Source organism: Mytilus galloprovincialis, chromosome 14 (genome assembly GCF_965363235.1).
Source record: "Mytilus galloprovincialis chromosome 14, xbMytGall1.hap1.1, whole genome shotgun sequence".
Classification (NCBI taxonomy): domain Eukaryota; kingdom Metazoa; phylum Mollusca; class Bivalvia; order Mytilida; family Mytilidae; genus Mytilus; species Mytilus galloprovincialis.
In genome coordinates this window covers 65,421,970-65,435,894 of record NC_134851.1, presented here as the reverse complement: position 1 = coordinate 65,435,894, position 13,925 = coordinate 65,421,970, and the positions used below count along the sequence as shown (strand labels likewise).

The 13,925-nt window shown below is 31.4% G+C and overlaps 1 protein-coding gene across 1 annotated transcript; it reads right to left on the bottom strand.

Annotated features, from left to right (window-relative positions):
* Positions 1–9,002: 9,002 nt before the first annotated feature.
* On the bottom strand, positions 9,003–13,912 carry LOC143059320 (uncharacterized). The gene is made up of 7 exons (XM_076232801.1): positions 13,722–13,912; positions 12,688–12,904; positions 12,280–12,407; positions 11,858–11,928; positions 10,993–11,087; positions 10,073–10,182; positions 9,003–9,371 (listed from the first exon to the last, which is right to left on the bottom strand). The coding sequence occupies exons 1-7, from the start codon at positions 13,902–13,904 to the stop codon at positions 9,057–9,059; spliced, it is 1,119 nt and encodes a 372-aa protein (XP_076088916.1). The 5' UTR covers positions 13,905–13,912; the 3' UTR covers positions 9,003–9,056.
* Between the last annotated feature and the right edge of the window lie 13 nt (positions 13,913–13,925).

Sequence of the window (13,925 nt, the reverse complement as noted above, 5' to 3'; positions counted from 1 at the left end):
TTAAAAAAAATGTTGGCTATTGTTATATATGTCAATTAAAAAGACATTTATTTTAACAGTTAACAAAGTAGAGTTTTTTTTGGTCTAGTATGGTTCAGACTGGTCAAGTATTGTTCAGACCTTTGGTTAAGTATGGTTCATACTGAAAAATAGGTCGAGTACAGGTCGAGAATGGGTTAAGACTGTTTCAGACTGGTCGAGTAATAGTTGAGACTATTTTCAACGTCAATGATAAGGGTCAAGTACGATTCAGTACAGTCAAGTATGGCTCAGACAGGGGTCGAGTAATGTCAAGTTAAAGTCAGACCAATTCAGACTGGTCGAGTAAACATCAGTACAGTTGAGTACAGATATAGGCCATTTCAGACTTTAATGGTTTTTAGTGATATGACACATGAATAGAATTGATTTAACACCATATCCGTGCTTCGTCCTAATTAGGATTCGAAATTATCAATATACTCAAAAGCTGTTGATTTATAGAACAGCGACGACTGAATGAATTACCCACAGTAAACATGGTAAAGAATATTTGTTTGAAAAGAGGGACGAAAGATACCAAAGGGATAGTCAAACTCATAAATCTAAAACAAACTGACAACGCCGTGGCTAAAAATGAAAAAGACAAACAAACAACAGCACACACGACACAACATAGAAAACTAAAGAATAAACAACACGAACCCCACCAAAAAACTAGGGGTGATCTCTGGTGCTCCGGAAGGGTAAGCAGATCCTGCTCCACATGCGGCACCCGTCGTGTTGCTTATGTGATAACAAATCCAGGAAATAGTCTAATTCGGTAGGTCACATTCAGGAAAGGGAAGGGGATTGTAGTTACGACGTAAGGAACATATCCGATATCATTTGTGATACGGTTATTTCATAACGGTCAACCAACTCGTGATGGCGTCCGTAAAATTTACGAAGGGATGATTTCAACTTCACCATTTGGAACTCTTGGTTTAATAGCTTCCTTTGAAATGTTTAAAAACTTACTCAGAAATCTGTTCGATCTACTTGACTTGCATTGCTCATAAGTAACGCGTTAACGCATAAATATATACATACACAGTGATATAATATATGTACAGCAGTTCAAGATAATTTGTCTAGCATAGAATGAGACGCAATACAGATCGTATACTTGCACCAACGTACCCAAATACAGAGTTAATTAAATAAAGGCAACAGTAGTATACCGATGTTTAAAGCTCAAAAATCGATAGAAATACAAATCTGCATTAAAGCCTGCATATTTTGACACTGTTTCTTATGTTGATCGGTGTCGGTTTTATAATATTATCATGAGTTCCTGTTGCGGTTCCGACTTAATAACCATTTTCCGATAGCGTCCGGCAGTAAATACGTATATCCGTTTCTTTCTTTACCCGTCCAAATATTTGTGTGTAATGTGACTAATTATTTTTCTATAAATACATTTTTTTATTAATGTCTGTTAGTGCTATCATATGTGTTCCCATCATGCATTTGCTTCAATAAATATTGAATTGTGCTAACAAAATGATTTAGTTATTTATGTCAATTGTATTGGTTTTCGTTATTAAAACTAAATACTAAAATTGAGAAGTGAACTGGGGAATGTGTCAAAGAGACAACAACCCGACCGTAGAAAAAAACAACAGCAGAAGGTCACCAACAGGTTTTCAATGTAGCGAGAAATTCCCGCACCCGGAGGCGTCCTTCAGCTGGCCCCTAAACAAATATATACTAGTTCAGTGATAATGAACTAATATATATTCAAAGCTTATTCTATTTCTTTATTTTCAAATATTAAGAAGGTATGTTATAAGAGCTGTAGCAAAACAAATCCGTTTAATTGTTTCGACTATATCACAAGCGAAATTGCAAACCACACTTTTTTGTATCTTTTACTTTTATTTGAGGGAAAATTTGCTGTTAGTTTATATGTATTCTATGTATAGTAGTCTGTATTGAAACCACTTCTTTTTGGAGTTTTTGATAATATGAAATGGCAATGCATGGAAATCTTTCCAATTGTACTTTGTTATGAACATTATTGTTAAAGTTTTAACTTTTTACTAATCTAAATATTAAACTTATCTTTCAGTTTTGATTTTATTTTTATTTTCCCAACTGCACAGATGTTTTAGTTTACACATTTCGACAACAATAGCCTCATGCGTGAACCTCAAACTAAAAGATCAATAGAAAAAAGAATATGTTAAAGGAGCAATAACGATAATCCCAGTGAATGTCTCATGTATGAGCATTTCAACAATTCATAAACTTTGTAAATGTATTTAGTCCACCACACCCCTACAAAAATACATACAGATAACAAGAGATTTATTATTCCTCTATGATTAGGACATATTTTTGACAAACGACTTGCGCTCTTTTTATACCCCTATCATTTTGTACCCACAATAAACATTCCGTATCTAACATTTACCATTTCGTACCCATGATAAAATCAATTTTGTACCCTACGAGCCAAATGCAGCTACTATTTCGTACCTCATAAACTATATAAAATAAAATTGAGAATAGAAATGGGGAATGTGTCAAAGAGATAACAACCCGACCATAGAAAAAACAAAAGAAGAAGGTCACAACAAGGTCGTCAATGTAACGAGAAATTCCCGCACCTGGAGTCGTTCTGCTGCTGGCCCCCATACAAATATATACTAGTTCAGTGATAATGAACGCCATACTAATTTCCAAATTGTTTACAAGAAACTAAAATTAAAATAATACAAGACTAACAAAGGCCAGAAGCTCCTGATTTGGGACAGGCGCAATAAGCAGCGGGGTTAAACATGTTAATGACATCTCAACCCTCCCCCTATACCTCTAGCCAATGTAGAAAAGTAAACGCATAACACTACGCACATTAAAATTCAGTTCAAAAGGAGTCCGAGTCTGATGTCAGAAGATGTAACCAAAGAAAATAAACAAAATGACAATAATACATAAATAACAACAGACTACTAGCAGTTCACTGACATGCCAGCTCCAGACTTCAATAAACCTGATTGAAAGATTATGATTTCATCATATGAATATCAGGCACAATCCTTCCCGTTAGGGATTTAGTATCATACCATCACAACATATATGAGAAGAACATAACCCATGTTTTGCCAACAACTGGTTTTTGACTAAATGTGTTTAGTTCCGATGCAAAGACCCTATAAGTGAATCAATATCAACGCCAAAATATGCAATCTTTAATGACCTGATAGCAGTTTCGTAACTATACCCCTTCTTAATAAGTCTATTTAAAGGTTTTATTAGTTTCTGAAGTGAATACTGACATTTTTGTGCTTTATATAGAATATTTACATAAAAAATTGGATGTGAAATACCTGAACGTATAAGAAGTCTGCATATTGAGATATATTTACGAATGATGTCCTTATACCGATGATAAAATTTAGTAAATGTTTTGACTAGTTTTTGATATCGAAAACCCTGGTGTAATAATTTTTCAGTAATACATAATATACCTGTTTTCCATTGCGTATCGTATATTTGTAGAAGTTTAATTAGTAATTTTTTTTTAAAATGTAAAACATTATGAGATCAAATAAATTAAGATACAATTAATAAATTGAACCAAACCGTCTTTTTATAAAAAAAAAAAAAGGCCCATGATTGGTTCGATAAGGCATATAGTTAGTTTTTGTAATCACACTTTGTTTGTAAACTGGATTGATTCTGACATAAACAAATATTTTTTTTCTAAAAATAGGAGGTTAATTAAGCAATAAAGGAATAATACTCTTCAACTGTTTTTTTTTTTTGAATAGTTATTAACAGCTGTTTTTGACAGGAGATTTGGTGAAAAGAGCTCAAGCGGAAATTATTTGCCACTGTTTTTATAATAGTTGTTGGTTGTTTTTGTCAGGAAATACAATGAAAAGGTACTCAATCTGAAATTCACACAAGGAGGTCATGGATAAAAGATGCACCTTATGAAACCAATCTTAAAACTTGATACACCTTTTTTAGTTCAAGAATTAAAAAACAATGTGATTTATAGATGTAGGTTCAACTATGAAAATCCGAAAATTTAGGCACACGTCGCAATTTCAAATGGCAGGTGTATTCTTTAGAATGCTACTTTTTCAAAACAATACGTCGGTTTCGCGACGCAAGTACGGCGGTTGTCTTGAGTTACATATTTAGAAAATAACAAAATAAATGTTATCATCAGAAATGTAAACCGGCTCTAAAGCGCCAGCTAAAAAATGTTATACTGGAAAATAAATCATCAATAAAACAGTTTTACAGATTTCAAAAACAAATGTTGATTGACTTTATTCCTTTAGAATATCTCATATGTGGTTTTATTGATAATGTTATGCATTGCTCGTGACATCTATCGCCCTACAATTAACTAATGTTCCAAATTTTATTTTAAAGGTTGAATATGAAATTCTTCATGATGAAATAACTGTTTTTTTAAGATTATGATGGGCAACTCTATGTATAATTATTGTTTCGAAATATTTGATTTTTGATTTAAGACATCACTTTAATATTTCGATTAAATGTTTTTAAAATATTATTGAAGGGTATGTATTGGTCAACTCAAGCGAACGCTTCTATGCAGAAGAATATGGTTCTCAAGTTACAATGCAGTGTAGCGTCACATTCGAAACAGAGTTTGGACCTTTAAGAGTGTCCTGGGATAAATACAATAACAGTGTTGTTCGTTATCCTGAACATCCTGCATGGTATGAAAATGACCACGTGACCTTTGAAAATAATTCAGTGGAAATTCCGGAAAAAAATGGTTTTACAATGAACCACTATTTTCTTACAATAACAACACTTTCATTCAAGGATGATGGTCTGTACATCTGTTCAGCTAAAGATCAGTACTCAGCGGGATATATTGCCATTTTTCTCACAATAATTGGAGGTAAATAATTAACATATGACAAATACAAGTGTTTTTTATTACGCGAGACGGTCTTCGTGATTTCATCGTTCCCAATGAAGATACATTGGCAAACATGTTTATTATGTCACGTATCTTTATATAAATTAACTCACAGTTGGGTAATATATTGCGTAGGTATCAATTTTCATAGATTGAGAAAATTTGCATTTTCCTGGATATTTAAATTTTCGGGTCTGCCAAACTCTGCATACGAAGTCTATAGACAGTTGACAATTCATTGACATTTAAATTCGTGTTTCACCTGTTGTCACATAACCGACAAAAATTGGTAACCAACGAATACTAATGAATCCATAGCAATATAAATATAAGGATATGTGGCATGATTGGCTTATAGACAATTATCCAACAAAGATCATACAAAGTGGATGTAAGCAATTATGAAAAAAGCTTTTTGTTTAAGATATGCAAATAAGCATAACAGATGTCAACAACATCAATGTATGTTTGTAGGTATCACGTATTGATCATGTTGATATTAAGTTCAATATTATCTGCATTTGATAACATATTTGTCTTTGCATGATAAAATACATTTTGTTTAACAGTCAAAAGAACATAGAACAAACACTGCTATATAAAATAGTGATTGTAAACATTTATTTATTTCAACAGTCTTTATGTAAAATTTTAATCTAACCGGACACTATACTTGTGGGGCAAACCAGCACTTGATTGCACACCATTTAAATCGATAATTTGATTCAACTATTTGTGCTTCTTTTCATTCACGATAATCCTTAGTTGTGACCAATTACCAGATAATAAAAATTTTCGACTTTGTTAGTATGTCAACAGCATAAGGGACCTTTGATATAAAATACATTAGTAAATTATAATGTCTGATTTGTAGGAACAAAAATAAACATTGAATTTATAAATAAATTTCTATTATTCTGATAAACATTATTATATATTAGATATAAAATAATCCATGTTGTATGACTGTAAATTGGAAATGTATCCAGTAGAGTATAGATTACGTACATAAAAGCAATTTTTGTGTCTAAGAAAGGCCATCAACAATAACAAAAAATAATACCGTTTAGTCATCTTTCAAAGAACTGAGACAAAACACAAGAGTAAAATATTTCAAACGAAAAAAAACCCGATAAAATAAAATAGCTGCGACCTGACTTATGACAAAACACTAAACGAACCAAACACATAAAAGCCATCAAACAACATCAAATATGAAAAGTAATCAGATAGTGGTTCGCAATTATATGGGGTTATAGCATAACCAATCGAAGAATTCCAATAGAGAAAAAATATTCAACGAGTGACAGAATAACACATTTATTCACGAAAGCGCGTATATCAGTGTTGTTCGGTCACCATTTGAATATTGTTCTATATTCAAATTCTTTGATTAGTTATTCATTTTATTACATTGGCAAGTGCTTTTTGTTCTCAAGTTAAAGGTATGTCGGTTTCTAAGCATTCATATTCTGTTTTGATCGGACGTCATGATAATGCATATTGTTGTATGACGTCAAAGGGGTGAAATAACCACGTGTATTTTACATGTGAAATTTTCGGTTCTCATTTCACATGGAAGTTAACGTTATTCATTTCATATATCTAAAAATTACAAGAAATAACATTTCTCAATATTTCATCATTGAAACCTAACAAGATATTCAATCGTATTGGTCATATATGTTTGACCTGTACAAAGATCACAGTTAAAATAATTGACATACTATATTGATTTGATTAACGATAAGCCGCGTGTCAAGTGTTATACTTATCATTCAATGGTTACTGATACACTATATTGTTTTTATCAAATAGTAACATTATCATGATTATCTGGATAATTCTTTTATGCTGTTTGAAATAAAAATTACCAGAAGGAGTGATTGACATATTGCAGATAGAGTAGTTGCATATAACCTCTTCATTTTACTACCATAATGCTTATGCTGTGTCATTTCTTATCCGGATGTCCTGTGTAGAATGTCTGTCGTAGAGTAATCAGATATTTAGATATTCAAAGTTTTAAATAAATCAAAAACATTAAAGTTGCTGACAAGAAAGTTTTAGATTATTATCAAGTCAGCCAAAGGTTTTTCGCGATGGCACTTTATTTTGAGTGTTATTGCACATTATGTAAGAATCCTGGGTTTTGATTGGTTTAAAGTCAGTGCATTTTTCACCAATTTACTGTTATCAAATGAATATCGTTCATCTCTGCAGTGGTATTTGGCAAAAATTACTCCATCCATCTGGACGCTTGTAACGTCACGATCATTTATGCGTTTTTGAAAATTAACCTTTGGTGTAATTAAACAGATATAGCATGTTCTTCAGGGATATTTGCGAAAAAATACCAGTCTTGAGAATGAATTTCCCTCGCCTTACGGCTCGCGAAATTTAACATTCTCTCCACTGATATTTTTCGCAAATAATCCTCCTTAACATGATATATCTGTTTATAAATATCCAGTATAAAATCAACGAGAAAATGTACCTACCATATCATGTATATGTTGTAAAGTGTTTTGTTTAGAAGACTCAATGCACTGCATGAAAAAATATCTTTTGAGATATCCAAAAGAGGACTAAAAGGCCCAATTTTGACTACATTTTGATGACTTTTTAATACATTTTTAAAAAATCCAAAAGATCTAAAAGATCATCTTTTTGTATACCTTTTTTACTTCAAAAGATAGTCGAAATGGCCCACTTTTGTTTTCACAAAAGGTGTTTAAAAGTCGATCTTTAAATAGCTAAAATGTGTTTGAAAGGTGGATGACAAAATATAACCTTTTGTATGTAAAATATAATCTTTTTTTTTCAAAAGATAACAAAAGTTCATTTACCAGAAGAAAAAAAGATGACAAAAGGTTTGATACAGATGATATTTCATAGAATAAAAGGCCATAGTCATATGATATTTTGATCCCAAAAGGTCTTCTTTTGTGTAAATATATAGTGACAAAAGATATAGGACAGATTACTTGGTGTGATCCAAAATATTGTAAAAAAAAAAGATACAAAATGTTTAGATTGTGTGTATCTTATCTGCCAAACTGTACTTCTGCATTTTGACTAACCAGAAGGCTTGTGAGGTTTTTGCAATTCATTCCATGTCAGTTTCGTTTTGTTTATATAGATTAGACCGTTGGTTTTCCCGTTTGAATGGTTTTACACTAGTAATTTTGGGGCCCTTTATAGCTTGTTGTTTGGGTGTGAGCCACGGCTCCGTTTTGAAGGCCGTACTTTGACCTATAATGGTTTACTTTTTAAATTGTTATTTGGATGGAGAGTTGTCTCATTGGCACTCACACCACATCTTCCTATATCTAGTTATATATATACGTTTTAGTAATAGTAATCATTGTCTCTCTTACTGTCATTTGCTTAACATTGCCGATATAATAACACCTGAATAGGAAATCAGGAATTAAATAACCAACAGTTCCTCTAACAAAAGTTGTACAAACAGAGGAAACAACCAACAACACATTGGCATGGTCCACATAGACTACAGTATTATCAAAATCATGGGTACCTTTAATTTTTTGTTTGTGCCAAATACAAACCTCCCCTTTTACACATATATATATATATATAACCAGATTATTTGCCATAAAAGTAAAACACACAATAAAAATTAAAAAACAGAAATCCATGGCCATGCAGCTACCAACCCCATTGCCTCTATAAAAAAAAACCACGGAAATAAATGAATGCAAATGATTTGCTAAGAAGGGTCAATGTGTGCTCCTAACTTAATAAAGCTATAGCAGATATAAGCAGTTAAAGCTGTTTGTTAAATGTTGATATTTTATGAGTTTTACATGGATGTACAGATATTAAAAAAAACCACTGCAAGTAAAAGCTGATATGTTCATTTTGCCAAGGAGTTCTATCTAACAATGTTTCAACTATATACAACCCTTTGTGTTTACAATAACCCTAAGTAAATTATACTAAAACCTTGCAATTGCTGTAATTGTTTGTCTCATGGAAATTAATACCACATCTCGTTCTATAGTTGAAAATATGTTTATCAAAAGAATTAAACAACTATCAATGCATATATGTGTCCTCACACTTAGTATTTATTTGAAATTACATGTATCATGTTCTAATTTTCTTTAATAACCCATAAAAGAGTTTCATCTTTTATGTCTGGGTTTTCTTTTTCAGATACTGAACCAATAGTTCTTTTTGACAAAAGTCTTCTGCTCTTTGTGGAGCATATATCTAGAAATTTGCTATCTAATTTCCTCTTGTATTCTGCGAATCTCTTTGACTGCCAGGATGGTTGATGTGTTATAAAACCATCTGCACATTCTTCATCAGATGACATGTATTTGTTTTCTAAACAAGCTCTTATATTTGCTTTCTTAGCTGCGCTGATCTCCATCTTCTCTAGAGCAGTAATCCTGCGCTTGGCTTTCTAAAAAAAGTAAAAATAATCATTGAAATTTATTTTACAGATCTCCAAATCATTTGTATGGTTAAAATAGCTTTCAGCTAAAGATACTTTTTTTGTCCTGAATGTGTGCTATAATTACATCCCCCAGTAAGTGTTACACCAAAATTTTCTTCATTAAAACATTATTAAGGTGTTATATTTACAAGACATATTAACAGACAGACAAGTATACCCAAAATGTTATAACTTTTTTTTATACCAATATACAATATATATCACATCAATCTGGCCGATAAAATTTCGTTGATTTGTTTATACAGAAAATATCATTTCATAACTTTGAAATTAAACTAATAAGACTGTACTCGAAGATACAAAGTTAGTTTTAAAATTAACAAATATATGTTTTCTACCACATAGTCAAATTAACACATACAATACCATATGGAAATATCATCAAAAATTGTTGAATAATTTTTTGTTCGAAAACTAAAAACTATTAACAAAACCAAAGGTATACAGAACAGAACATGTTTGTTAACTCTCTAAATGATCATTTTAGTGAATACCATACAGTGTGCATGAACATTTACTGTCCTATAATGCAGTAACTATTTGATTACATAATGATTGCTTATGTTGTCTGTTAGTTTGTTTCATGAAAAATTTACTCCACATTTTTAAGAAAAAAAAGAACATTATATATGTCCTTTTAAACATACTTCTTTCTTCCTTTCATACGATGCTCTTTTCCTTTTCTCTGTCTCAAGCTTGTCTTTATGGATGGCAGTGTTTTCCTGCTTCTTTGTAAGGAAGTATCTGTTGAGAGCATCTGAAATAAATCAATTAATCTAGATCTTCTCGTACATATTTTTTTTATTAAAACATAAGTTCTTTGAACATCCCATCATAGAATACCAATATATGGAATTGTACACTTTATAATAAAAGCGTTTGCATCAGGTCGATACAAGGATATATAGACATAAAAGAAGTATATTGACTGAGGTCAAAGTCCGCGGTCGATATATCTTGTCTATAATTGTTATATTATTAATTTCCACCTTGTTTTAAGATCATCAGTATAATAAATATAATAAGATCATTTAATTTGTTGGAATTTAATAGATATCATATTGTCTCCTGGACAATAACACCATGTTGTCTGCTCTATGGTCGGGTTGTTGTTGCTTTGACACATTCCCTATTTCCATTCTCAATTTTATATTACTTGTTTTTACATTTATTTTTTTATGTTTTGTTAAAGTTTGTAAATTTTTTTAATTTGAAGATTTTTTTTCTTTAAATAATCGATCATAGATATATTTAAAAAAAAAAACTTTTAACAATATCATGAAATTTATTTAATACATGACGTCATGGGGGTTATTTACCATGTTAAAGGGGCACAAGCTACAAGATAACTAAAAAATTAAATAAATTATTTGTTTTGCTCAATCATTAATGAAATGCGAATAGTGAAATAATAGTTCGCTTTTAGCAGCCAGTATGTTTCAATTTGACAAAATATGCTAACAAAAAACATTGATTATGAATGATTCACTTGCAAGTAAATAATTCAACCTCACTGAATCTGTATGCATGTGAACTTCAATTTAAATAGATTTTAATATATACTCACGATTAAGGACAGTTGGGTTATCATATGTCGGATTCCAACCTTTCATAAAATTTTTGATGTGAGATGTCATACCATCATTTATGGCATCACAAACTCTAAAAACAAAATGAATATAAATAAAAAGTTATTGTTAGTTTGAAACAAAGCTTTAAAGATGAAAACTGTAAAACTTGTTAACGAGAACATTAAAATGATGTGATTAAGGTATCAATCATACGCATTACAGTAAAACATTATGTACTGTTTCGAAAAGTATAGTACATTTTAATAGGGATTACTTGAATTTAAGTATAGCTCAGTATTACCGAGTACATGAGAAAATTATAAAACCAAATAATCAGAATACATTTTTAGAAAAAATCAAACCCCCCCCCCCCCTCCTTGAAGTTAAATGGTCATTCCCTTACAATCAAGTAATAGCTTTGCTTATTGTTATAGGCCATACAGTGAATTAAAACTTCCTTCATTTCATCATGTTTTATTCCACTGCAGGTGGGTAATTATCCCATAATAAATCTTTGCAGTTGTACGTGTACATATGAAAGTATAAGGCAGCAACCATTTGATTTTCTGGGGGCGGGGGCTATGGATTTTTTTCTGGACAAACATTTTTGTTTGCCTGCGGCGAAAAACAATCTATTTTTATAACGACAAGTTGAAAACAAATTTTTTCTTTCAATTTTAGCATTACATATAGTGGCAGCTGAGGATTAAACAAACAATTTTTTTTTCTTAGGATCAAAAATAAATTATTTTTTTTCTCCAAAAACTGGAAACAAACTTGTTTTTCCAAAAAAACCCATAGCCCCCCTCACCAGAAAATCAATAGTTGCTGCCTAAATGTCTAAATAAAATGCTGTAATACCTTTTACCATCATCAAAGATCCATGTCAAGCCTTTGTCTTTTCCATTCTTAAAACCTTGTCGCACAGCATTCTGCAGAAATATCAAAAGTGTGAATTAAAAGTAATGAGATCAAAAATAATAAAAATGAATAATCACACATATATATGTATATATATAGGTTTGGTAAATTGCATATTTCATTATATGTACATAAAAGCAAGTTGAAAATGCTGTTTAAAAATTATTATGGAACCTTTTAGAAATAAAAAGCAATCATTTGTGAAATTTAGCATGATGACATATGCTGTAGTCATGGTAGTGTTTAACTGATAATTTTGAACTTTATAATTCTTATGGCATTTTGAACTTTATAATTCCTTTGTCATTTTGAACTTTATAATTCTTTTGGCATTTTCATAATCGTCCTCAGTTAAAATATACCTTAACAGCAGGAGGTACAATAACTGTTTGATCAACCTTCTGGGATACTCCTACAGTTTCCCTCTCTTTTAGTCTTATCAAAATTTCATTCTGTCTTTCGTAAATCTTTATGAGTAAATCTCTTGTACCTGAAATGTTCAACAAAATAAGTTTTAATTATTACATATTTCACAAAAATAATAATTTACAGGTTCTTTAATATATTAAATAAACAATTCAAGTGTACATGTTTGTGTCTGTTTTCCCTTTTACACTCTTGTTTTCTTGTTATACTTTGCCTACTATTATTATATTATTATTGAAAGTTGATAGATATACTAATTTCATTAAGAGAAATCTAAAGAACTATGTATTTACATTTAGTTATGTGTGTACACTGTGGAAATTTATCAAACAGATTTTTCTTACTCATAGAATGTACTGATGGAGTTGTTGTATTCTCATCTTGTAGTTGAGAACTTTGGTGCAGAGGTGTACTGGTGTTAGCTCTACTGTAGCTTGTGTTGTTAGGTGTCCTAGAGTTCCTGTTAGAAATAGGTGTTCTTTGTTCTGTTCTATTTGAAATAGCTATTGGCGTTCTTATTTCAGCAGGCACTGGTGAAACTGAGATATCTCTTGCATCTATCTAAATGGTAAAAAACACATTTTCTATATATATAGTATAAAAATATATAAACATTCAAACTCCGTCAGAGGCAGATTTAGGGGGAGGGGGCCTGCACCCCCTTTTGGGAAACAAATTGGTTGCTTAAATAGGGAATCACTGAAGTGTGACTGGAGCAGGCCCCCACTTATGAAAATTCTGAATTATGAATAATGTTATCGGCATGGCCAAATATAACGTAAATAATGTAAAAATGGCAAGATAAAATCAAATTCTGTTTCAACCTAAGAATTTTTTTTTTTGGGGGGGGGGGGGTCTGAGTTTTTTCCTAGGCCAGTGATCAAGTATAATAAGGCAGCAACCATTTTATTTTCGGGGGGGGGGGGGGCTATGGTTTTTTTTGGAAAATAAAGAATTTGTTTCCAGGTTTTGGTGAAAAAAATAATTTGTTTTGGACCCTGAGATAAAAAAAAAATTGTTTGTTTCACCCTCAGCTACCACTATATGTAATGCTAAAATTGAAAGTAAAAAAATGTTTTCGGTTTGTCGCTAAAAAAAACCCAGATTGTTCTTCACTGAAGGCGGAAAAAAAAACATAGCCCCTGCCCCCCTGTGTTTCTTCCTCAAAAGATTGAACGGATTGTATATATATATTTCATCCTATTTTTATGAAGGCTTGTATTCATGTTTTCTTAACTGGTCTTTTGGTTTTTGATTAAACTGTTTGATTATCTCCCATTTCATGTAAAAAAAAATGGCGGACTATTTGAGTATTTCATTTCCCTGGAATTATATTTGGCCGTTTTAGTTTTGGATAAAGATTTATTTAGAATAATACCTGGTGTCTTGAATCACTTTCATCGTCAGAATCCACACGAGTTGTTTGGTCGATATCAGAGTCGTCGTCTTCTAGATGGCGGACAAGTTCATCGGCAGTCAATCTCAATCTTTTCATACTTGAAGACCTTGAGCTGGTTGCTTGAATTTCGTCGTCTGATATGTCCGATTCTTCACTAGACATGATAATACTACGGAAATGGAA

Coding starts and splice junctions, on each gene's coding strand:
- LOC143059320 (XM_076232801.1), bottom strand. CDS start 13,904: ATGTCTAGTGAAGAATCGGACATATCAGACGACGAAATTCAAGCAACC. Junction 11,088..11,857: donor ATCTTTGATGATGGTAAAAG/GTATTACAGCAT, acceptor TTTTGTTTTTAG/AGTTTGTGATGCCATAAATG. Junction 9,372..10,072: donor CGTATGAAAGGAAGAAAGAA/GTATGTTTAAAA, acceptor TACTTTTTTTAG/AAAGCCAAGCGCAGGATTAC.